Source organism: Medicago sativa, chromosome 8 (genome assembly GCF_051527215.1).
Source record: "Medicago sativa cultivar Bolivia chromosome 8, Bolivia_mono, whole genome shotgun sequence".
Taxonomy (NCBI): domain Eukaryota; kingdom Viridiplantae; phylum Streptophyta; class Magnoliopsida; order Fabales; family Fabaceae; genus Medicago; species Medicago sativa.
Window position 1 is genome coordinate 77,419,936 of NC_140756.1, and position 24,074 is coordinate 77,444,009.

General features: G+C 35.6%; 4 protein-coding genes and 1 pseudogene across 5 annotated transcripts; 3 read left to right on the forward strand and 2 right to left on the reverse strand.

The window, feature by feature from the left end:
• The first annotated feature begins 1,448 nt into the window (after nucleotides 1-1,448).
• LOC146901755 (uncharacterized) lies at nucleotides 1,449-3,074 on the forward strand (annotated as a pseudogene). The gene has a single exon (XR_015023002.1). The product of XR_015023002.1 is annotated as an uncharacterized LOC146901755 (transcript).
• Nucleotides 3,075-3,194: 120 nt separating this feature from the next.
• Nucleotides 3,195-9,959, reverse strand: ALDH2B4 (aldehyde dehydrogenase 2B4). The gene is made up of 11 exons (XM_085736032.1): nucleotides 9,838-9,959; nucleotides 9,604-9,738; nucleotides 9,128-9,270; nucleotides 8,881-9,034; nucleotides 8,548-8,777; nucleotides 7,684-7,773; nucleotides 7,154-7,327; nucleotides 6,930-7,067; nucleotides 6,584-6,721; nucleotides 6,424-6,485; nucleotides 3,195-3,657 (listed from the first exon to the last, which is right to left on the reverse strand). Exons 1-11 carry the CDS (start codon nucleotides 9,926-9,928, stop codon nucleotides 3,384-3,386), a joined length of 1,629 nt encoding a protein of 542 aa, XP_085592158.1. The 5' UTR covers nucleotides 9,929-9,959; the 3' UTR covers nucleotides 3,195-3,383.
• A 1,589-nt stretch (nucleotides 9,960-11,548) lies between these two features.
• Nucleotides 11,549-16,546, reverse strand: LOC146901757 (uncharacterized). The gene is made up of 4 exons (XM_085736033.1): nucleotides 16,091-16,546; nucleotides 15,930-16,010; nucleotides 12,393-12,532; nucleotides 11,549-12,132 (listed from the first exon to the last, which is right to left on the reverse strand). Exons 1-4 carry the CDS (start codon nucleotides 16,403-16,405, stop codon nucleotides 11,883-11,885), a joined length of 786 nt encoding a protein of 261 aa, XP_085592159.1. The 5' UTR covers nucleotides 16,406-16,546; the 3' UTR covers nucleotides 11,549-11,882.
• Nucleotides 16,547-18,585: 2,039 nt separating this feature from the next.
• On the forward strand, nucleotides 18,586-19,751 carry NFD2 (Ribonuclease III family protein). Its single transcript, XM_085736034.1, has 3 exons — nucleotides 18,586-18,834; nucleotides 18,923-18,978; nucleotides 19,104-19,751. Exons 1-3 carry the CDS (start codon nucleotides 18,760-18,762, stop codon nucleotides 19,507-19,509), a joined length of 537 nt encoding a protein of 178 aa, XP_085592160.1. The 5' UTR covers nucleotides 18,586-18,759; the 3' UTR covers nucleotides 19,510-19,751.
• Nucleotides 19,752-23,331: 3,580 nt separating this feature from the next.
• LOC146901759 (uncharacterized) lies at nucleotides 23,332-24,064 on the forward strand. The gene has a single exon (XM_085736036.1). It carries the CDS (start codon nucleotides 23,467-23,469, stop codon nucleotides 23,923-23,925), a length of 459 nt encoding a protein of 152 aa, XP_085592162.1. The 5' UTR covers nucleotides 23,332-23,466; the 3' UTR covers nucleotides 23,926-24,064.
• Nucleotides 24,065-24,074: the final 10 nt, after the last annotated feature.

The following is a 24,074-nucleotide window of genomic DNA, read 5'->3' on the forward strand; positions in this document are numbered from 1 at the left end:
TCGTAAAAATAAATTAAAAAAATAAATAAATCTAGTCCACAAGAAAGGAAAGGGGGGGGGGGGGGGGGGGGGGGGGGGGGGGGGAACAGTTACAAAGCCCAGCCCAGCCCAGTACCATTTACCCATATTTTTTGACAAGAGTACCATTTACCCATATTTACCAATAAAATTATTATATATAAAAAAAATAAATAGATATCTACAGACAACCCTACTTCCACCACCGCGATCATAAGCTTACACTGCCGTGGTGAGTCTTCTCCAACCATATCCCACATTGTTCTCCTTCCATTTTTTGTTTCTATGATCGTCTCTTTGTAAATATTCTTCTTATTTCTGTTGTGATCCCTCTGTAACGACCTTCTAGTGCATTGTGTTATATTTTATTTTATTTCCTTCTTTCTATGTTCTATAAAAAAACTCAAGCATTGTTGTGGAGATTTCAGGTTTTTAATGTTACGTGAAATATATTTGATGTTTGCATTTTGGAGATTGTTATGTGGAATTTGATTTGGAGATTGTTACGTCAAAGTAGTTATTTTAATTTATACACTCTTAACACCGAAAATGATGACCAAAGGGATATTCCAGTGTCGTGTTGGTGTCAGGCACCAAAAGACGGACACATGTGAACATTGAATTATGTCATTGTCTCAAAATTTTATTGGTGTCAACTGTGAGTGTTTGTGTCGTGTCTGTTCTCTTTAGTTAATAAATAGCAAGTTTGTATGTGTTGGTGGTGGCTTATTTTAAGATTTTAATGCAAAGGAGTAATTATATGCTGCTGCCTTAATGTATTTAGGAGTACTGCAAGGTTGGTTTTGGTAGAGTTAGTGTTTTGTGTGTTAACCTGTTTTGGATTGGTTGTAACTTGTAACATTCACTAATACACCTTTTAATTTTAAAGGAACGAGTCATTCAGTAATGGTTAGGCATGTTTTTGGGATTTTTTTAGTCATTGACCGTGATGTAAATAATTGAGTATGGTTGTGCTTGTTGGACACAATGGTTTTGCTCGTAGGTCGAAAAATTGCAAATTGCAAATCACTTGGTCACTGAAACTGTTGTGAAATTGTGAGTAATGGCATGGATATCCAATTCTAACTGAATCAACTGAACCTATTCAGACTGCAAAAAATCAGATCAGAACTGTTGTTCTGTGAGTTATCCAAACCGAGTCGAACTGCAAACACTCTTACTAAAACTGATAATCTATTTTTAAACTTATATTAACTGATCATACTTCATGCTATAAGATGGAGTTCACTGCTGTGATGCTATTGAGACAAAATAATTATGATTTTAATGAAGTGGTTCTGCAGGTCAACTTTAGCGATGTTCTTACATACTTTTTTTTTTTTATTAATTTGAATTTGAAGGTTTTTTCTCTATACTTTCTCTCAATGGGATGCTATTTTATCTCCCTTACCATGTCAGGTTTATCAGGCATGGCACAAGAAGCTGCTATGTTCACTATTTATCAAACAATCGGCAACGTTTTGTGCTGCAAATGTGGGATTTCAATGCAACCAAACACAACCAATATGTGTCTGAAGTGTCTGTGCGCAGAAGTTGATATTACAGAAGGCTTACTGAAGCGCCACGTGCTCGTGCATTGCCCCGTGTGCCAAAGCTACTTGCAGCCACCGAGAACTTGGGTCAGACTACAATTAGAAACAAAGGAGCTGTTGGCATTTTGCTTGAAAAGATTGCAAAAGAATATGAATGTCAATAAAGTGATGCTGGTAAATGCAGAATTTATTTGGACGGAGCCCCATTCCAAGAGGGTAAAAGTCAAAGTCAGTGTTCAGAAGGAGGTTTATAATGGAGCAATTCTCCAACAGTCTTACCTTGTTGAGTACGTTCAACAGGATCACATGTGTGAATCATGTTCCAGGGTGCAGGCTAACCCTGATCAGTGGGTTGCAGTTGTGCAACTCAGGCAACATGTCTCGCACAGGCGTACTTTCTTTTATTTGGAGCAGCTAATTCTGAAGCATGGTGCTGCTGCTAGAGCTGTCAGAATCAAACAAATGGATCATGGTATTGACTTCTATTTCTCTAAACGAAGTCACGGTAACAACTTTTTGGAATTTATTGGAAAAGTAGCTCCTATTAAGAGTCGTAATGATAAGCAACTTGTTTCTCATGATTCAAAGAGTAATGACTACAATTATAAATACACATTTTCTGTTGAAATCAGCCCCATTTGTCGCGAGGATTTAATTTGTTTGCGTCCTAAAGCTTACATAGCTTTGGGAAATATTGGTCCTATTGTGATTTGCACCAAGGTTACTAACAGCATTGCTTTGCTTGATCCACTTACCTTGAAGTACAGTTTCTTAGATGCTGATCAGTATTGGAGGGCATCCTTCAAATCCTTACTTACTAGCAGAGAGTTAGTGGAATATATAGTGTTGGATCTGGAGGCTGTTTCATCTAAAGTTGGTCCATCTGAGATTACTATGGGTGGCACAAAATATATTTTAGCTGATGCTCAAGTTGCTCGAGTTTTGGATTTTGGAAAGAATGACACAATCTTTTCTATTAGAACTCATTTGGGGCATCTTTTAAAGCCTGGTGACCATGCTCTTGGTTATGACCTGTATAGGGCTAACAGTAATGACGCTGAATATGACAAGTACAAAGGACATATTCCTGAAGTGATTTTAATAAAGAAGAAGAGATGTGGGAAGCCTCGTTCTTGGAAATCACTTCCTATGGAGATTGATGATAAGGTTGGAGTTGATTACAACTTGGAACGTGATCAATTCTTAAAGGACCCTGAATTGGAGGAGTTGATGGCTGGTTTTGAATCCCTTGATCTGTTTGAGGATGAAGATGAGGAGGATAACATGGAAGAATAAGCAAAAGTCACCTCTATCCTAATAATATATTGAATCTTAGTTTTATTGTTGTCAAGGATACCATTTTTTCGCTCATGCTTTACTAGTTTTCAATCTGTATTGATGTTGTTATTTACTGCAATTTACTGTGTAAGCTGTTAAGTGTAAACTATCTTTTATTAATTTTCCATCGAGAACGGTGATGATTTTGACTGTTTCATTCTCCAATTATAAGGTCAGTGGCTCTAAAATTGGTCTTTGTTCTTTTAAATAATAATAACTAAAAAAAAATTATCTGAATAATGATAACAAGTCTGTTGCTCTAAAATTGTTGATACAAACTCGAGATCATTGTAAATCATTATCTTCTAAATTGATGATACAAACTCGAAATCATTATAAATCATTATCTTCTAAATTGTTGATACAAACTCGAGATCGTTGTAAATCAAGGTCACTGTATAAGCTTATGAAATCACATACAAGTTCTTTTCGATAATTGGTTTGCACAACCAACAAACTAAACAAGTACAATAGTTACAACCACGCAGGATTGTTTAGTGGGGACACCACAGCTTTTACCTGCAGATAGTTGTGAAGACTGTATATTCCTTTCTCCCTGCCAATCCCACTCATCTTGTAACCACCAAAAGGAATTGCAGCATCAAACACATCAAAGCAATTAATCCACACTGTTCCAGCTCTCAGTGCCCGCATCAAAGTGTTGGCTGTGCTTACGTTGTTTGTGAAAACACCTGCTGCTAAACCATAACGTGTCGCATTTGCCCGTCGTATCACTTCATCAATGTCCCTATATTAATATAAAATATAAAATATTAGAAAAACTCCACATTGCGTGCCACACTACAAATATTCCAAGGTACTGTCTTGAATTCTAATTTAATAAAGAATTTAATAACTAAGGACCAACCGTATACAAACATTTTAGACAGGTGTCTGATCATTTTCATTTAAAATTTTATGTAGATATTTTAGAAAGCCATATTATGCATGATGCCATACTGAAATATGATTGAATATGTGTATAAAATTCTTTTCAAATGTGATTGCAAATAACGATGAAATTGATTCATTTAGAAGGATCCTGTAATATCCCGCTTGTTAGTATCGGAATATTACCAGCCAATCGTGCCACAGGACGAAGCTGATGGAAAGAAAGTGTAACAGAGAAAGTTTATCAATGACATCAGTCAGGTATGGGTTTAAGTATCAGTGTCAGGTCGGACGCGATTACGTTGCAAGAGCTATATAAGGCCACAAGGGCCATTTTCCATTCATTTTCACTTCTCTTTCTCTCTCTCTAGGTTTGAGAGAAATAATTCTCTCCTCCTTCTCTCTACCATGCGCCCTCCCCTCTCCTTTTTATCACCCAAACTTCCTCCTAATCATGATCATGCATGGATTATGGTAGCTTAGCAAGCAAGAAACACATGAAGGAAAGGATTAAAGCATGGATTGGATGAAAAGATAAGGATCAAGAAATAATCCAAAGCTAGGGTTTGAGCTTGGAACTTGAAGGAATTACAAGAAACATGTTATGGTGAGTTCTATAGTTAGTTTTCCACCCTTGGGTTGTGTTATCTCTTGTTAGAATTCATGGATTGATGATAATTAGGGGTTTGGAACCCTAAAGCCCCTTTGACCAATTCTTGTTGATTAGATGTTAAATTGCCATGAAATATGTTTATAAATGTTTCTATATGTTGCTGGATGCTTATGGTGCATTGCAGGATCAATTTGGATGAGTTTTGGGTCAAAAATTGCAGATTTGGTACCACAGACCCGAAGAACCACGCTATTAGCGAAAATTTCGCTAATAGCGAAATTCTTCAGGCAGGCCACGCCCCAGGTGCGCTAATAGCGCAGGCCTCTAACCTTGTCAATGTGCTTTTGGCATGTTGGCCCATTTTAGGGCCGGCGGTGCATTCCGAAGCTTTTCTTTCATCGTATTACAACTTTATAACCCCAAAACAACATCTAAGCAATGCACATAACATCAAATGATTCTTGAAATGAAAATCATGGTAATCTTAACAAGTATGGCAAGAATGGCACAGGGAGTTTTAGCCGAATACTCGGGTAGAAATGAACTAAGAAAGGGAATGAAAGTAGAGCCTTGGCATAGCTTGTCAAGAACTAGAATAGTATGTAAGAAATAGAATGTTAGACATGAGTTATGCTTGAGTAGATGCGAAATGATTTATATTATTCCCTTCGTATAGAAGCTAGAGTGCCATACGAGTATGGCAAGACGTGAATTGATTAGATATCTCTTCACATAGTAAGTTAAGCAAGCATATAGTTTACCTCTAGTTGGATCGTATAGGAATCCGAGGTAAAAGAGATAGCATGTATAGATTTAATACTCATGCATTTATAGACCAAGAACTTTATTAAAGCTGTGAAGCGATTAGATATCTATTCACAAAGAAAGCTTAAACAAGATGTAGTGGTCGTGTCTCTTGTGTCCACACTAGGTTGGCTCAAGGGGTTTCCATTAGGTGAAACGGGGTTAGCCGTAAGGAACCCGCACGTCACTGCAGGAGTGCCGTTGGTTATTCCTTAGATAGGTTCCATCGGTTAGATAGGGATTGTGCTCGGGTTTACTCCACCCGGGGCTCTCCGTAAAATGAACTCAGATAATGTTTGTTTGTTACACGCTAACTTAATCAATGAATCTGATTATGCATATTTATTAGACATGTGTATGTTGTTATAGAGCCTTGACGTAGATCGTCAAGAATTAATAAAGCATAGACGTAGATCATCCAGAGCTAGAATGACAGTAAGATAAGATACGTTGTTAGAAACATCGTATTATGCAATAGAGAAAATAGATAAAGATATGCCGATGACGATCTTAGGGTTCCCCTAATCGTCCGGTTTAGAATCGTGTCATGATTATGTTAGACTTAGGCCTCGATACGTAGGGCGTATTCTTGGCATTGCGGTATTAGTTTCTCCTCGACCGCCATGACACGTATAAGAAGTGAAGCCTATAACAAGGTAAGAAGAATCTTATGACGGCCCTAGCATGCACGACCGTCTAAGTATGCAAGTCCCCACACACGTATAATCAACCGGCAGGTAGTATTGTAGACACGTGGTGACCGTAGGTTTCCCCTGAGGTTACCTATAGCCTAGGATTAGGTAGAACTCACTGAGACATTATTTCTCACCCCAATCCTTATTTGTTTCAGATAAACAGGTTGGTTTAGCAAGCTAGTAGCTGAATGGATGTTTCAGCAAGTGTTCGTTCGTACCCGCTGCAGGATGACAGGGATTTCAAGGATGCAGTTTCTATATTTTGGACTAGTAGTAGAGCTTATTCGATCGTACGAACGTGCATTGTTGTAATAATTACTCATTCAAGGAATTGTAGTTGTAAATTTTTAATGTATCCAGTATCAACTTAATGCACATGCTAAACTTCCTAGGTACGTTTAGTATGGGTATTACAGATCCCATGCAGAATAGCTTTGAAGTTGGAACATAATGGTAATCTTCCTGAATTTTAACAAAGAAAACAAGCAAGTAGGATTTCAATTTCACTCACTTGAACTTCAAGATTGTCTGAACTGGGCCAAATATTTCATCTTTAGCTATCAACATATCATCCTATGTAATAGCCATTAGCATGTGTTAGAAAATGGTCCACAATACACGATCTTACGGTGCATTTCTGTAAACAGTCACTTGTGGCAAATAATCTATACCTGAACATTTGAAAATACAGTTGGCTGGATAAAGAAGCCTTTTGAACCCAATCTCCCACCTCCACATTCAAGTGTAGCGCTGCTATCAATTCCAGACTTTATATACCTAAGTACTTTCTCAAATTGTTTCGAATCAATCTGTGATTATATGCAAGAACCACAAAACAGTGTTATGTTGTTAAATCACAGTATGATCAAGAATGTGTTGTTCTGTCAAACATTAGCTTTTCCCATGAAAAGGATAGTCAAATAAACACTAGAAAAGAAAAAGAAAAATGAGACAAGGAACATAGACCTATAGGGTAATGTTACAATAGTAATAAAGTTAACTTGAATATAAAAATACCTGAGGACCTTGCTCTACACCCTTCTTAAATGGATCACCAACAACACGTCTCAAAGCTCGTTCCTTTGATTTCTCCAAGAACTCATCATAGATACGCTCATGTACGAAGGTACGGGATCCAGCACAGCAACATTGCCCCTGAAAAGCATCCAGCATAAGGCATAAGCTAATACTCCACATTTCCGTATTTGTTTTAGAACGTAGTGGAAATCGATTGCACAAACCTGATTAAAGAAAAGAGCAAAGTGAGCAATTTCAACAGCTTTGTTAATATCAGCATCCTCACAAACGATGAAAGGCGATTTCCCTCCAAGTTCTAATGTCACTGGCTTAAGATTGCTTCTTGCAGCCAGCTCAAGTACAGTTTTTCCGGTGTCTGTCGATCCAGTGAATGCTAGCTGCAAAATTAGAAGTAAAAAAATTAAATTCGTATGCCAAATAATGAATCAATTTTATCCAGTGAATGCTAACTTCAAGATAACATGTCTTGATTTCTTTCATTATTTACCAATTTTTATAACCTCTCTTATACAGTAAGGTATAAACAAGAACTACTATCAATATCATCATGAAATTTGGACGAATCATGCTCTCAATCATAATGCATTTTGATAGTATCCTAAACATATTTAACAGTAACGCATAATGGATTGGAATAATGCATTTTTAACATCAAGCTAAGTTCATCGGTGATGCTTTATAGAACTATATATTAATATATAGTAGAAGTTAAGATGCTTGATTCTAAAAATACCTTGTCCACATCCATATGACTTGCAAGAGGTGCACCAGCAGTTGGACCATAGCCAGAAACTATATTCAGAACACCTGGGGGTAGACCGGCCTGCCCAAAAGTGTGAAGATTACAACTTAACATTTGGAAATAAAAATACAACTTACATGGTCATAGAAATCTAAAGGGTTAATTATGTTTCTAGTCCCTATAAAATAGCGACCTTGTAAGTTTAGTCCCTACTTAATTTTAATAGCATTTTTAGTCCCTAATTTTGTTTTTCTGCACTGAGTATTAGTCCCTACTCAATTCAAATTTGTTTAATTTATGCTTAAACTCTTAAATTTTTGAACAATTTTTTGCAGACATGTTTAGAACATTACTAAAAGTTCGTCCGCAAAAAATTATTGCAAAATTTGATTTCTACATCCAGACTTTATTACTTTTTATCTTTAACTTTTGTCGTTTTAAAAAATTCATATTTAATTCATTTCATGTCAGAAAATTCTAAATTTTAGTAAACGAACCTTTCATAGTGTTCTAATCCTGTCTCAAAAAAATCGTTCAAAAATTTAAGAGTTTAAGGATAATTAATCAAACTTTGTTTTAGCAGGGACTAAAATTATAAGTAAATTTTTTTTATAGGGACTAAAAATGCTATTAAAATTAAGTAGGGACTAAACTTACAAGGTCGCTATTTTATAGGGACTAGAAACATAATTAACCCAAATCTAAATAAGATAATCAGCATGCTAGCCAAAATTGAGATTAACTTATGAGGTCAAAAACTAAAGGCAAAGGGTAATTGTTTCACAATTGGCATCACATCAGAGCATTCTGTATTTCTTTTGACATCAAAGCATGGCTTACGGGTTATGAGCTGACCTCATGAAGTAGTTTTGCCACAACTAGAGCCGTTAGCGGTGTTTGTTCAGAAGTCTTGAGGACAATGGTATTACCAGTTGCTAGAGCTGGTCCAACTTTCCAAGCAAACATAAGTAGAGGAAAATTCCAAGGTATAATTTGTCCTGCTACACCAATTGGTTCATGCAATGTCTGGACATGATAATCTCCATCAGCCGGGACTGTCAGCCCATGAATTTTATCTGCCCAACCTGTAAAAACAATAATGGTTAGACTGGGGATATTAGCATGATTATTCTTTTTACAACAGTTAAAAAAGCATTGACACAAGGAACATGTTGTTACTGATCCTACCAGCATAGTAGCGAAATAAACGCACAAACATAGGCACTTCAGCTTTGGCAGCCTGTTCATAAAGCTTTCCATTGTTCCATGCCTCCAGAGCTGCAATCTCATCATTGTGCTTCTCAACCAAATCAGCAAAACGCAGCAATATACGACATCTTTCCTGAAAGAGTTATCAATAAACCATCATCATAATCATAAATCCCAAGCTAATTTAAGTTCATGCAAGAAAGGACACTCCGCAGGAAATGCTTACATAGGCACTCATTTTAGGCCAAGGTCCATTATCAAAGGCCTCGCGAGCTGCTGATACTGCACGGTTAATATCTTCAGCATCACCTTCAGCAACATTAGCAATCACTTCCCCTGTACGTGGATCAAGTGTTGGAAATGTTTTCCCTGAAATCAAAAGAAACTATGTGTTTAATCTAAGAGCCTCAAAAGAAACTCCATGTTGGAAATGTCTCAAAATAATCGTCTCTCCAGCATTTTTTCACTGCATCAAAATAATTGTCATTTTCACTGTATCAAAATAATTGTCACTTTAGAATACCATTTATTTATTTTTTTCCACTATTATACCCTTATTTATTGAATTTCATTCAACTTAACTACTTCACTAACTACAATTAATAAGGGTATTTTAGCAAATGATATTATATTAATTTTATCATTGAAATCAACACAATTAACAATTTCCTTGAGTAACAAATAAGGACCTTTAAACATTACCTGATGCAGCATCCACAAACTTTCCATTTATAAGATGCTGTGTATAATTTATTGAAACTTGTGGAGTAATCAATTCCTCAACAGCTGCAGCGGTGCTAAATCTGTTTGTGTTTATCAACCCTTCAGATTTTCGTCCTGAGGTGAAACAAAACATAAACCAGAAATTTCATTCCATGCATAAGAAAAAAAACATATCCACACACAGTTACAGTTACAGGATAAGGAATTGAATACCTAGTGGTGAGCGAAGCAGAGAAGCAGAAGCTCCAGAAGAAGAAGAAGATAGGGAGCGAGAGAGCAAACGAGAAAGTGTGCGAGCTGCCATGATTGAGAGCACGTGAATGTGATTGCCTGTCGGTGTTTCTTGTCCTTGTAATGATTATGGTGATAAAATAGAAACAAAACGTGTCAATGTGAAAAATGACTTTTCATATCATATGCACCATTTGTTTGGTAACCGTTCTTGTTGATATTAATCTTATCGCTAATATGATGTGAAATACTAACTTACAAAAACCATTCAAAGGGCTAATGTATGTCATTATTATTATATTGAAAAAATGGATATCACTTTCCCCACTCTTGTGAGGTTAATTTGAAGGGTCATTATTGAATTCTTGCTTGTATTAATAAAGAGTTGAAAAAGTTTGTCTTTCCATTAAGCGGAAATGGTAGCATTATTGAGACTAGAGAGAGAATTGGGATGACGTTTGCGGCAGGGAATAAACCCGGACGTATGGAGAAAAGCGGGAAGAAGACAAACACAAAGGAAAATTTGCTTTTGGGAAAACTCAAATTCAAGCCTATTAATTTGGGCAATCTTAAATTTTGAGTTTGTTTAAAGTAATAAAAAAAAAAGTGTGAAAATAGCAGTAATTTTTATGTATTTATTAAGAGGAAAAGTGATTTAGGTAGCTCATATGGTTTGCAAGGGGAGAGTAGCTAAAATTTCCATACAAACCATATGATATGCAAGTGGAAATGGATATATTTCACCATAAATATTTTTCTTCGCTAATAAAATACCTTATTTTCTTTGCATCTCTTTCCTCCTATAACATCACCAAATTGTCACATGTCACATCATTTTTTTAGTAATTTAGTGGTTAGAGCTCACACATTTTAAATATAAAGAAGTGAGACGTTTGATGTTCAAAATCCGACCCTCGCATATAAATATGCAATATCTCTACAACTAAACTAAGCTTACGAAAATATTCTTTTTCTCTTTACTTTAAGATGTTTACAACCTCAACGGGTGTACACAAAATATTTTCCTTTCGCTGTACTGCCAAATATAAGTTCATTTTTTGTGGATGATATTTTGGAGAGACTATTTTAGTCTTTGATGAAAACTACTAGTAGACCTATTTTTTTTTTTAAACTACTATACCTAATTTGGTCTATAAGAAAATAAAACATTTCACTCTTTTCCTAAATACAAACATTTTTTAATGGTGAATAATTAAATAAAACAAATTTCAGTCATTGAGAAGGATATACGAGGACAACTTAGACGGTATTTAAACTCATAAGTCAGTTTTTTGTGATAATATTGTTTCAAAAAGACAATTAGATCTCCAACAATAATTAAAAAAATAAAATTTTATCACAAGAGCAAAGGGATATAAATGGTCCTTAAAATTTGTCAAAAAAAAAAATGGTCCTTACAATAAGAAAAAAAAAATCTCTAAATTTTTATTCTTCAATGGATTGTTCATTTTAGGACCAACGCAAAGTTGAATTTTTAAATGCAAAAGAAAAATCAAATGAGCAATTGATTGAATATAAAAATATAGTGATTATTTTCATGTAGAAACTAATGGTGAGTAACCAAATACTTTGATGTAAAAAGATGTGAATCTAACTAATGGTGGAGTCGTAACTTGGAACAGCCAGAAATTCATCCATTATACAAGCTTGTTAATGTTATAAGGACTTGAGGTTTGATATAAAACCAGAATTTCATAGTCAACGGGCGAAATTAATGTGATTAACAGATACAAATACAATATGCTTTATACGACAACTTACAAGAACACTATGATAGAAATCAAATGTCAAACTTCTACATTCAATCACTTTGCTTCAATTTACAGAGCATGGTACATTTATACATGTATGGTATGGAAGAGTTGAGCTTCCAATTTTAGTTAAATTCATGTTTAACATCACATATGACTGGTGAGTTATACAGGTGACTGGCAGCGAGATTCTAGCTAACCTAGTAATCAGATTGGACTGGCAAAAGCAGAACATATATGTCAAAGTAAACACGGTTAACGTGGAATTTGATTAGAATCAAGATCTTTTGGGTGCATGGACGTTATACACAAACCATAAGGTAGAAAGAAATAGAAAGCCAAAAAAATGATAACGCCAAGATCAGCCTCTTCTCCAATTGCTGGACGGCGCGGACTGATCACGTATATCTGAATTGCACACCACAAGCAGTATAAAGAAGCTATGGATACCATAAGTAGCATTGACTGATATGATTTTTTCTTTATTGAGTCTGAAGAACTTGCCCTGCAAGGCAATGAAGAAGAAAGAGGAACAAGTCAAAACCTTGGTATCTCTATAGTATAACTTGATACTATGGAAAGTTGCAATAGCACAACGAGAATTTCTTTTCGGCCCCCCAACTTCTTGCGCGCCCTACATTTGGATCTTATAATCCGAAAAAATGGGGTCTTTTTTAAAGTTTTTTCCCATTCGGAAACCAAAATCCGAAATAATATAGGGTGGGAGAGAAGTGTTGGTGAGTGGAAAGCGGTCTAACAAAACACCTGTTGAGGTAAAAGAATCCACCAATTAAGCAAACACACAAGCAGCCAACTACAACAACAGCATCTGGGTTAACTGGTGCTCTTCCTTGCCACCAACCAGTGCTCAAAATCCAAGTGTACATGGTTGTTTTCCCATTCTCCTACAAGATTTTTTTAGAGTAATAAATTCAAATCAGTTAAGAGTTTAAGTGTCAATTTTTAGGAAGAGTTGTAACAACACGGCAAGAACATTTATTTGGCTTTGACACTTTGATGACTTGCAAACTTATAGAGTCTAGCTTCATTTGCAGTTTCTTTCTTTGTTTCCATTAAAATAATAGCCAATAGCACTCTACTTGTGAAGTCTAGGGATACAGAACTTCAAAATGTAGATTACTAAGGAAAAATAAGGAAATGAACCGAAAAACATATCCACCTTATGAGACAAGAATAAGAGACAAACCAGAGTTGAAACCTAGTAGAATAGTATTAGTGTACAAGAGTTCATTAAGATTCAGCTATGCATCTAACAGTTTCTGTTATTGTTGTTTCCCTCTCCGACAGAGTTTGTTAAAACACTGTGTAACAAAATTATGTACAGATTTAAAAAGGTTAACAATGTTAACGGAACAAATGTAAAAATTTCAAGGTTAATATCATCATGGTCCATTCTAGATAATGCTTTGGTTGCCATCGAAGTTATCCACTCCATGAATACTAATACTAGAATTGCTGATGGTAGTGTGGCTTTGAAACTCGATATTAGTAAAGCGTATGATCGCATTGGTTGGGACTACCTGAAAGGAGTGATGGCTAGGATGGGTTTTAACTCTCAATGGATTCAGTGGATGACGATGTGTGTCGAAACAGTGGACTACTCTGTGTTGGTTAATAATGAGTTGATTGGTCCCATCATCCCGGGGCGGGGGTTGCGTCAAGGGGACCCCCTGTCTCCTTATTTGTTCATCATTTGTGCGGAGGGGCTTTCTTCTCTAATAAGACGTGCAGAAGCCAGGGGCGACCTTCGTGGCACTTCTGTTTGTCGTGGAGCTCCACCAGTCACCCATCTGCTTTTTGCAGATGACTGTTTCTTATTTTTTAAAGCCACTGAGAACCAGGCGCAAGTCATGCAGTCTATACTTGCTACTTATGAAGCAGCGTCCGGCCAATCGATAAGTTTACCGAAGTCCGAGATTTTCTATAGCCGAAGAGTATCTGATAATTTGAAGAACTCTATAACTAACATTATGGGAGTTCATGCTGTTCTAGGCACCGGTAAGTATCTGGGCTTACCATCGATGATTGGTAGAAATCGCACAGCTGTTTTCTCTTATGTTAAAGATCGCGTGTGGCAGAAAATTAATACTTGGAGCAGCAAGTGTCTCTCTAAAGCGGGTCGAGAGGTTATGATCAAATCCGTTTTGCAAGCCATTCCGTCTTATATCATGAGTATTTTTATGCTACCATCGAATATTATTTCTACTATTGAGAAAATGATGAATGCTTTTTGGTGGGGTCACGGTGGGTCTAACAATCGAGGTATTCACTGGCTTTCTTGGGAGAAGTTCTCGATGCACAAGACCAATGGAGGTATGGGTTTCAAAGACCTTACCGCTTTCAACCTGGCAATGCTTGGTAAACAAGCATGGAAGTTTATGACTGAACCTCATACGTTGGCTTCTCGTATTTTTAAGGCGCGGTATTTCCCCAATAATACTTTTCTGACAGCATCTTTGGGTCATAATCCAAGTTACGCGTGGCGAAGTATCTTGAAAGCTCGTTTTATTGTTAGAGGAGGATCTCGGTGGTGTATAGGGTCAGGCAGATCCATCCCTATTATAGATGAACCTTGGTTAGGCAATGGAGCAAAACTGGATATTAATATTGCCAACGCGCATCTATTGCGGAATTTTGGAGTGGATAGCTTAATTCATACTCATTCTAAGACGTGGAACGTGGAGGTAATTCACCAAGTATTCGATGATGCCTCGGCTGCAGCCATTTTACAAACTCCCTTGATTGAGCAAGTGACTGAAGATGCCTTGATTTGGAAGGTGGAGAGGAACGGATTATATTCAGTCAAAAGTGCCTACAGACTTTGTGTGGAGACTTTGTGTGGAGGAGCTGATTGACACTGTTCATCTGCGGAAAGCTGGATATTGGTCCGGGATTTGGAAACTAAAAGTTCCGCCAAAGATTAAAAATCTAATTTGGCGTATGTGTAGAGGTTGCCTTCCCACCCGTGTTCGTTTACAGGATAAAGGAGTTCAATGCCCCATGAATTGTGTAGTTTGTGATGGACCTTCGGAAGATCTACATCATGTCTTTTTCGATTGTTCCTTTGCGGTGCAGGTGTGGATTCGAGCTGGAATGTGGGAGAAAATACAGCAAGCCTGTACTAACTCTAATTGTGCAACAGATTTGATCTTCCTTTTGGTGCAGGAACTTTCACGTGATGCGAGCCAACATTTTGCTGCCCTTTTATGGAGCATGTGGAAACATAGGAACTTAAAGCTTTGGCAAGACGTGTCGGAAACAGTGGCGCAGGTTGTAGATAGGGCTCTTCACCTTGTAGAGGACTGGAGCATGGCCAATATACCTGCTGCATAGCACACAGCAGCAACAACATGTCCGAAGGAGCTGATATCAGTAGGTTGGCAGAAGCTAACGGCAGCAGGCTTACACTTGCAGCAGCGCACAATAACAATATTATCTCTGATATGATCAGCCGTAGAGTGCAGCCACGCGTAGCAGCAGTGCGTGCTGATCATGGTTCATCCTCTTTGTCATGGCAGAGGCCTCATCAAGGCAGATTCAAGTGCAACATTGATGCTGCATTTTCGAATGATATGAATATCACAGGTTTAGGCATGTGTATACGCGATGAAGAGGGAGTTTTTGTGCTTGCAAAGGCTATTCCTTTACCGGTTGTGCATTCTGTTCACGTAGGGGAAGCTATGGACCTTTATTATGCTTTGGAATGGTTAAGTGATATGAGGTTTGATAATGTTGATTTTGCCTTGGACTCTAAAACTACAGTGGATGCTTTTAACAAGTCTCGCCCGGATGTCTCTGAATTTGGGATCATTATCTCCGCTTGTAGAAGTCTCTTCGACTTGCATTTCACCAACTCAAAGGTTGAGTTTAATCGGAGACAAGCGAATGAGGTAGCTCACACGCTAGCGGGGGTTGCCACATTATTAGCTAGTCCCACCACTTATTCTTATGTACCTCGTTGTATTGAACACCTTATTATTAATGAAATGCTCTAAGCATCTTTTATTCAAAAAAAAAAAAAAAATCATCATGACATGGAATTAAAGAAAATAATAAATGTGAAAACAATCAAACATCCCCTACTTGTCAAAATTGGACATAAATAAACAAAACATATATAGTATCAAAAATTGATTTTAATTTTAGAAAGTCCATACATGTTACTATTTTAGGCAGATTTCCCTAACTAGGATAATAGATCAATCAGCTAGTAGTTTGTAGAAACAAACACAAACAGTTACAAAAACAGCATCAACATGTTATTGTATTAATGAGTATTACCTCAAAGAGATGATCAAGAAAGAAGTGAGTCAAAGAGCCAGCAGATACCAAGAACAAACATTGCATCTTAGTAAGTGGCACCTGCAATATCAATTATCAAAGTTATTAATTAATAATAATAATAATAATAAATGATGAAATGAAACAACTATATCAATTACCTTGGAGAGAGAAGAATCTAGAAAGTGTTTATGAAGAAGAAAAGAGGAGATCCTAGAGTAAAGAAGACATAGAGGATATCCCAAGATAATGATGTAGTAGAAAGGATGGTGGATGTAATCAGCAACGGTAGAGGCTAGAGTATGACCACCAAAAAGGGAGACAAGCCACTCAGAGAAAGAACCAATATCAGGTCCAAAGAAAGAGTTAATGGTGTAGATGAGTGTGTGGTGTGGGCTAAACCTGCCGTTACTGACGGTGGTTAAACACAAGCCTGAGCCCATGGCATACATCATGTGAGGACCAGGGCCTGGCATGGCATAATAATCACTTTCAGCTTCAACAGACAATCAAGTCTCAGTTTCAACTACCCTTGAAGGGTAAAGGTAGAGACTAGAAATAACTAACTGTGCTGTGGCAGTCTTAAAAAGGTAAAGTTAGTGCGGGTAATGTGTTCTAGCTATTACTAAGTCATCAAGGTTCTATTTGACTCACCAGATCAAGCTAACAAACTATTCAACTAACTAATAATAAACTATAAACCATACTAGTTAAATATTTCTTCCTCAGGAAATTAAACTATAACTCCCTCGTGACTTAATTATAACTAACAAATTTATTTGTTTTTTATTGCAGATTAAATATATTATTAATTATTGATGAATCTAAAAAATGAATTTTTGTTTATAATTGACATCGAAAGAAATATGTTACTTATGTTGAATTGAGGATACCGTCTCAACTAACTCTTTAACACCTTATATATTGTTTAAGTTAGAGCAAGTGAGCCAATTATTTATCAACTCATATATTTGAACACTAGTAAATTTCTGAAACACATTCAACAACTTATTTGTTGTATATATCACATTGTCGATATAATGTCCGAATACATCATTTCTCTATTTTTTTTTTCTTTCAATGTGCCAATTGTATGTTAATGTTAGGGTGTCCACCAAACATTTTTCTTTGTTTATACATTACTCCAAGAAAAAGAATTTATTTGTTTTAATTTGTACAATATAGTCACCACATAAATATTTAGAAATACACAGTTAATTTGTGTAATGTACTATGATTAACGTCACATTAATATAAACTAGTCCTCTATAATCTGCTCTGTAAATGCAGTAACAATTGAAGTAGAATGAAATGTTAAATTTTGTGAGAAACTACTGAGTTGGTCATTAAAATTGCAACACACCTTGTAGAACAGTGAATGTCGGTCACTTGTCTTTAACTCAACACACGCTAGTGTTTTGTTTATTGTGTGGCTCACAACTGTTCTTTTCAGCCACCAGGGGCCAAAATGATGACCACGTGTAATTAACACCTAAACTCCCTTTTAATAATTCTCATTCGGTCCCTATAAAAAAGCTTTCTGTTCACTCTCTCAAGGATTGAAGGACAAAGAAATGATGATGGGTAGTTGGGGATGATGGGAGGGTTTGGATTTTCTTCTTATTAGAAAATTGATTAGAGTTTTTTTAGATGTTTAAAAAAGAATAATAATATTTGAACATTTCTATTTTCTACTTCTTCTATATTTATTGTATATTTCATTTTCTCTTTATCTATCTTCTCACCTTATTAACATCTATCGTATCATCCTCTTTATTTCTTTGCCTATAAGGTATCAATTGAATTTTAGATTATATCAAATATTTTGGTTTAAAAAATTAGTCAATCAATTTTTCATTTGTGTGCATATCTTCGATGCTAGAAGAAAATGTAAGCATGAAGATGCCATGACACCCCTAAAAATAACATTTTTTTTTTTTTAAGAAAGTAATTCATGGACACCTAGATCATTTCAACATCTTACAAGAGAAAGAAAGATGGCGATGTAATATATTTTGATTTGTTAATGATATGACAAAAGATTGACACAAATGATAGTTTAGAGGGATGGACTAAACCCTTATTTTATCTTGTGTATCTATTTCTTTTAAAAATGGACAATAAATAAATAAAGCAAAGTAAATAAAGCAAAGTCAAACTCCCTTAACATGAGTCATAAAATCACAAGATAACAAGATTTATGCATTTCTTCAACAAAAAAAAAAACAAGATTTATGCATTCTTATATTAAGAAGAAAAATGTTAAAAAGCCTTATTTACCTTTACATGAAATTGATTTTTATTTATTCTTATAATAGTAGTTGATATTGTTGATGTAATGAAAGAAGAACTTTATATTCATAAGAAAAAATGAAATAAGAATTTTTTTCATAAAAGTAAGTTTGTTTGGAGGTGAGAAATTTTATACTTAATATTTTAGAAAAATGATATTTATACAATCATTTTTGAATAGTTTTTAAAATAACCCTTTCATACTTTTATTGTTAAAATAACATACTTCAATATTTTATGTTAGGCTCAATGAGGAAATTAATTAATGATTTATTAACAATGAAAAAAAATGTAAACTAAAATTTCACTATTGTACTATAGTATAAGGTTATATTAATTCAAAAATGTTACTACTATAATTTTTAGAAAATATCTTCTCTTTCTATAAAGAAGAATATAAAAATTTTCCTCCTTCCATTTCCCTATAACCAATTCACCTTGTTATTTGGGGATAACCAAGTTCACAGACAAGTAAAAGGGGTTTCAACTTGAGCAAAACGAGAGTGACATAGTTCCGTTCCGTTCCGTTCCGTTCAAAATGCAATCCACTCGTACCTTCATCGTCTTCACCATCTTCCTCATTGCGATCCTTCCCCATGCTACCATCGTTCAGGTTTCCTTTTCCCCTTTCTCTCTTATTTTTCTCCAAAATCGAAACAATCCATTAATAGAAACAGTTTTCATTAATCTTGTTCTTGCAGGGACACTCATTCTCACCATTTTCATCCGCCCTCGAAACCCTCCAGAAACAACTAGGGTTTGCCCCTGTCCTTTTATTCAGAAACCCTCTCTTTTCATTTTATTCTATTTAATTTGTTTTTTTTTTTTTTTTACCAAATTCTATTTAATTTGTTAATTCAATGTGTATTACATGATGATCAGGTACACTTTCAAGAGCATAAGTCTTCTTCGTCGTGCAATGACCCACGCTTCTTTCTCCGAAGAGAACAACAAAGCTTTCAGCATTTTAGGCGCTACAATCATTGAAACATCAGTTTCTTTCAATTTGCTTTCGAAAGACGTTGATATTTCCGCCAAAGAGTTGAACCGTCGCTTGTCCCTAATCTCCAATGTCGACTCATCTTGTGCCGTTGATGCAATGCGTTTGGGTTTGCACAAGGTGGTTCGTGTCTCGCCCAAGACCAATTCTTCTTCCACTGCTGTGGTTTGTGGTGCTTTTCGATCAATTTTTGGTGCTATTTCTCTTGATACTGGTAGTTCGGAGTCTGCGGGTAATGTTTTCTTGACTGTTCATGGTCGTGATCTTGGGGTTTACGCTGCTATGTGAAATGTAGGTCACCTTTCAGTACCCATGTTTGTTTCATTTTGAAGACACTTTAATAGCTTATGTTCAGTTGTTTGTAGTACTTAAGTTTTAGTTAATCTAATTAACTTAGGGTATGTTTGGATTGCTGTATTTAATCTAATTAGTACCTGTGAGACTGTTTGAAGGGGTTTATAAAAATGACTTATGACATGTTTGTAAGCTCGTCACGATAGCTTATATGAAAACAGTTTGACTTTATTTTATCTTTTGTTATAGTAATAGCTTATATATAAGCACTTACGATGTGAAGTTGTTAAATTCTATGTATGATATTATTATAGTTGATCACGTGTTATTAAATCATGATATAGTTTTTACATTATCATTGTTGTTTGTAAATTTGTTTATGTATAATGCTATGAAGTATTAACATCATGAGGTCAATTGGCTGTTGACACTTGTTTTTCATTCTGGTTATTGTGAGACTTGTTATTATTTGATTAAAGATGTGGACGATATTATTAGGTCGGTCCTCTAGAGATGTGCAGGACACTAATTTGGTAGTTACTATCAATTATTCGAGTGAATCAACAATTCATCCCTTGAAATTGTAGGGTTCGAGCATTTACCCTTGAAACTTGCTAACAGGGATAAAAGACCTTGATCTTGAGTTACGTCGTGCAACTTGGTCTTTCTGTTAACTTGTACTATCTAATTTATTGTCAAATTAGTTCCTGATTTCTATCACTTACCACCATCAAATTAGTCTCTGAATTATATAACAGGAAAAAAAGACCTTATCTCAAGTTAGTTCTTGAATTTTATCACTTACCAACGAATTAGTCTCTGAATTAAATAACTTACTTTCAAACTAGCTCTTACAAGTCAACAGAAGGACTCTTTTTCAAAATAAAAATAAAAATTAATAGAAGGACCAAGTTGCGCGATGTCATTCAAAATCAGGATCTTTTTCGTCTATCAACAAATTTCAGAGGGGAAGTGTTCAATCCCTACGGTTTTAGGGGGCGAATTGGTGATTTGCTCCAAGTGTTTGTGGTGCTAGTTCTTTAAGACTAAATACTCAAAGTTGTCCTCTAAAGACATCAAGTTGGTCTTGTAAAAATCGACATCAGTTTGTTCCCTCATGTTCAGAACGGACATCTCTTTTTTCCCTCAATTTTTCTTTCATCTGATTTAGTCTATATGGTGCTCATCTTACATTAATGAAAGACCAACTTGTTGTCACGTGTATCTTTGAAGTTTGGAGGAATCTATTTATTTTTTATCTATGAGAAGTCATCTGCAACTGACATGTGGCAGAGTTTTGCACCTCTGTTTTCTGCAACTTTCCCACAATTGCACGGAATCTTTACTAGTGATTTAAAAAATTTGATCATTTGTATTCCATGTGTTTCTTGCCTTGTGGGAAGTTCAATTAAGGATCCAGATTTTCTTTTTGTTTTTTCTGAGGCCTTAATTTGTCTATCCATTTCCAACCTGTAACCGTCATGTCAGTTTAACTGACTGTTTATAGCCTTTGAGTTCGGTAAAGCGGATAGTGATAAGACAAATAACCCGTTTTTGCCTCACAATGGATTTGCTGCTTCAAGGCGGCAGATTTTGTGGAAAAAATAACTTAGGATTGGCCTTGCCTCTGGCATACATGTGCTTAGTCTTTGTTTTGACAGTAGGAATTGTAGGATTAGACAAGATGCCAACTTGTAATTGATGTTCTTGTTTAATTACCATTAAAAACACATTGGTGAGCCAGTGAGGTATGGTATTGGATCAATTGATATTAGTTTTTGTATAAGGTTTCGTGGAGTCCTTTCATAATAATCATCAACATTGGAGAGTTGACAGCTGCATAATTCTCATTTAACCCTTAAAGGAAACAGAAAACAATCATTGTCATTGTACTGTTAAACTGTTTTAGAGACTCTGCTAAACTGTATTAGGAGATGCCCTTTGGATGGAAATTGCAGAGTTCATCTCATAATATCTTTAACTATGATTGTTATCCCCTGATCACTTTGAGAATCTATCTTTGGGTTCTATCCAAACATAATGATGCTTCGTTGAGCCAAATGATGCTGGCTGCAACCTTTGTTTAATGGGTCTTGTTAACGAGTGCCCCGGGGGCACTCGTTAAGCATACCAAAATAAGTAAAATATTTCGATTTCCAATGCATTGATTACACACATTTTTATAAATACTTGCTACTTATAGCCCTTAAAAAGTGCCCCGGGGGCACTCGTTAACATTTCTCTTGTTTAAACTAAGGGGATCGGTTTATTTTGGTTTGGTTATGGAGCCATCAAAATTTGTGTGTCACCTCAAGTGCAATGGCTTTAATAGTTTAAAGAAAAATCGTCGAACAATAATTTTGAAGAAGCTTTTAATATATATTTTATTCTGCCTCTTAAAAAACAATAATGCTGCACATATATTTTAGGTTGATGTGCCTTTTTGTAATAAGTGAATAGACAGATTATTCGTAAACTATGAACATTAGTAAAACTTTTCATTCAATTTTATGAATTAAAAGATACTTCCCCAATCTTTAATAGAAACAAAAGTCAAAATGTATTTAGTTTTAATTTAGACTAAATATGTTTTGACTTTTGCTTATAGTAATAGTTTAGTTGTTAACTCTATTTGTTATAGGCTATATGATATGACGTGTTAAGTGAATATTTGACTTCTACATAGATTTTTTAGGTAGATTTCACATCAATGTTATATTAGTCTTTAACGATAAAAGTTAGTTAATGAGCCGTTTTAACATACACGTCATAATTTGAATGATGTGTCTATTAATTTGTAAAATTAAAGGATAAGTTTAATCTATGTTCACAATTTTTATGCTTAATAATTTGTCTATTTACTATTTTATTATAAAAAAAAGAAATTTAATGATTTAAAATTGAAGAAAATAAAAGAGAAAATGAAGTAGTATTAATTAATTAAGAAATAAATGGGACAAATGACACGAGGCGATGAGAAAGGAAAGATGCTTTTATTTGAGGTGACAGAATTATGGATAAGAGCTGAGAGAGATGCATTGGTGGACTTTACTATGTCGACGACTCACCACTAGTAGTCAGTCACTGCCATGGGTGCTGTGCTGGATTGCCAACGAGATACCCGTGCCCAATACGTGTGTGACTCCGTGGTTTTTCTTTGGATCACATCCGCTGTTTTTTTCCCCTGTGGGCGCTCATTTCCTCTATTAATTAATTAATTAACATATTATTATTGCACAAGTACTTTTTTTTATAGAAAAATTACAAACAAATCATATTTTATTGGTAATACTATAAAATTTAAGCAATCTTATACCACTATTGATTATATTTTGCATCATTAAACTATTGACTCTAATTTTAACTTTTAAGATCAAACATATGATTTGTTCACATTGAAAAATAGTACTCCCTCCGTCCCGGAATAACTGACCCATTTTCTAAAAAAAAATGTCCCAAAATAACTGACTCATTTCAATTTTCAATACAACTTTCATCATTCCCAATACAATATAACACTAAATAATACTACTTTTATCATTCCCAATACAATATATTCCACTTTCCCCTTTATTTATACAATTTTCTTAATCTGTGTGAAAAACCAAAGTAGGTCAATTATACCGGGACGGAGGTAGTATACACTTTATTAAAAAGATATCCTGATATATCATTGTGAATTTTTAATAATTATTTTTATTTCATATATTTACAAACTTGAGTGAAAAGAGTGAGTGGTTGCAGTATAGTGTACACTAAATTACACTAGGATATTAAATACTCCGTGTGTGTGTGTGTGTGGCCAAGCCCAACCCGAACGTATTACCTATTTATTTCTTTATAACTTCACACTCTCTTCTTCATCAATCCATAAACTAGTAAACTACACACTATAAAACTTCATCATCACATAATCATTCATTCACAATTCCAATCTCAACAATTCCTGACATGTCCGTTGAGCTAGAGCTTGAATCACCAACCGCTCATCTCCAACAAAAGAGATCAAGCGCCTTATGTTTCCCCACCTGCTTCGCCTCACGCCGCCGTTCCGTTTGGTGGGAACGTGTTCGCTCCGCCTCCTTTTCTCAATCCCATCCCACCACCACCACAACCACCGCCGATAGATGGTGGTCTCGCGGCCTCAACGCCTTAAAGAAACTCCGAGCCTGGTCGGAGATCGTCGCTGGTCCAAGATGGAAGAATTTCATTCGGAAATTCAACAACCATCGATCGAAGCGTATGACAAAGTGTCAATACGATCCGTTGAGTTATGCGTTAAACTTTGATGAGGGACAGAATGAAGATAGCCACGACGACGGGTTTCGGAATTTCTCTACGCGTTACGCCGCCGTTAATATTAAGTCTGTTGCGCCGGAACCGGAGGGTGAAATTGGCGGGTTAGTTTGAGTGCGCGGCATGAGCTAATGTGCACTGGAGTGTGTACATTATGAGCTGGAGAAATGGGTGTGGGGTTTTGGTTGGTGAAAGTGTAAAAAACATTCCACCGGTGGATACCATCATAATAAACCATTGCGTCACTTGTTTATTTTGTCCTT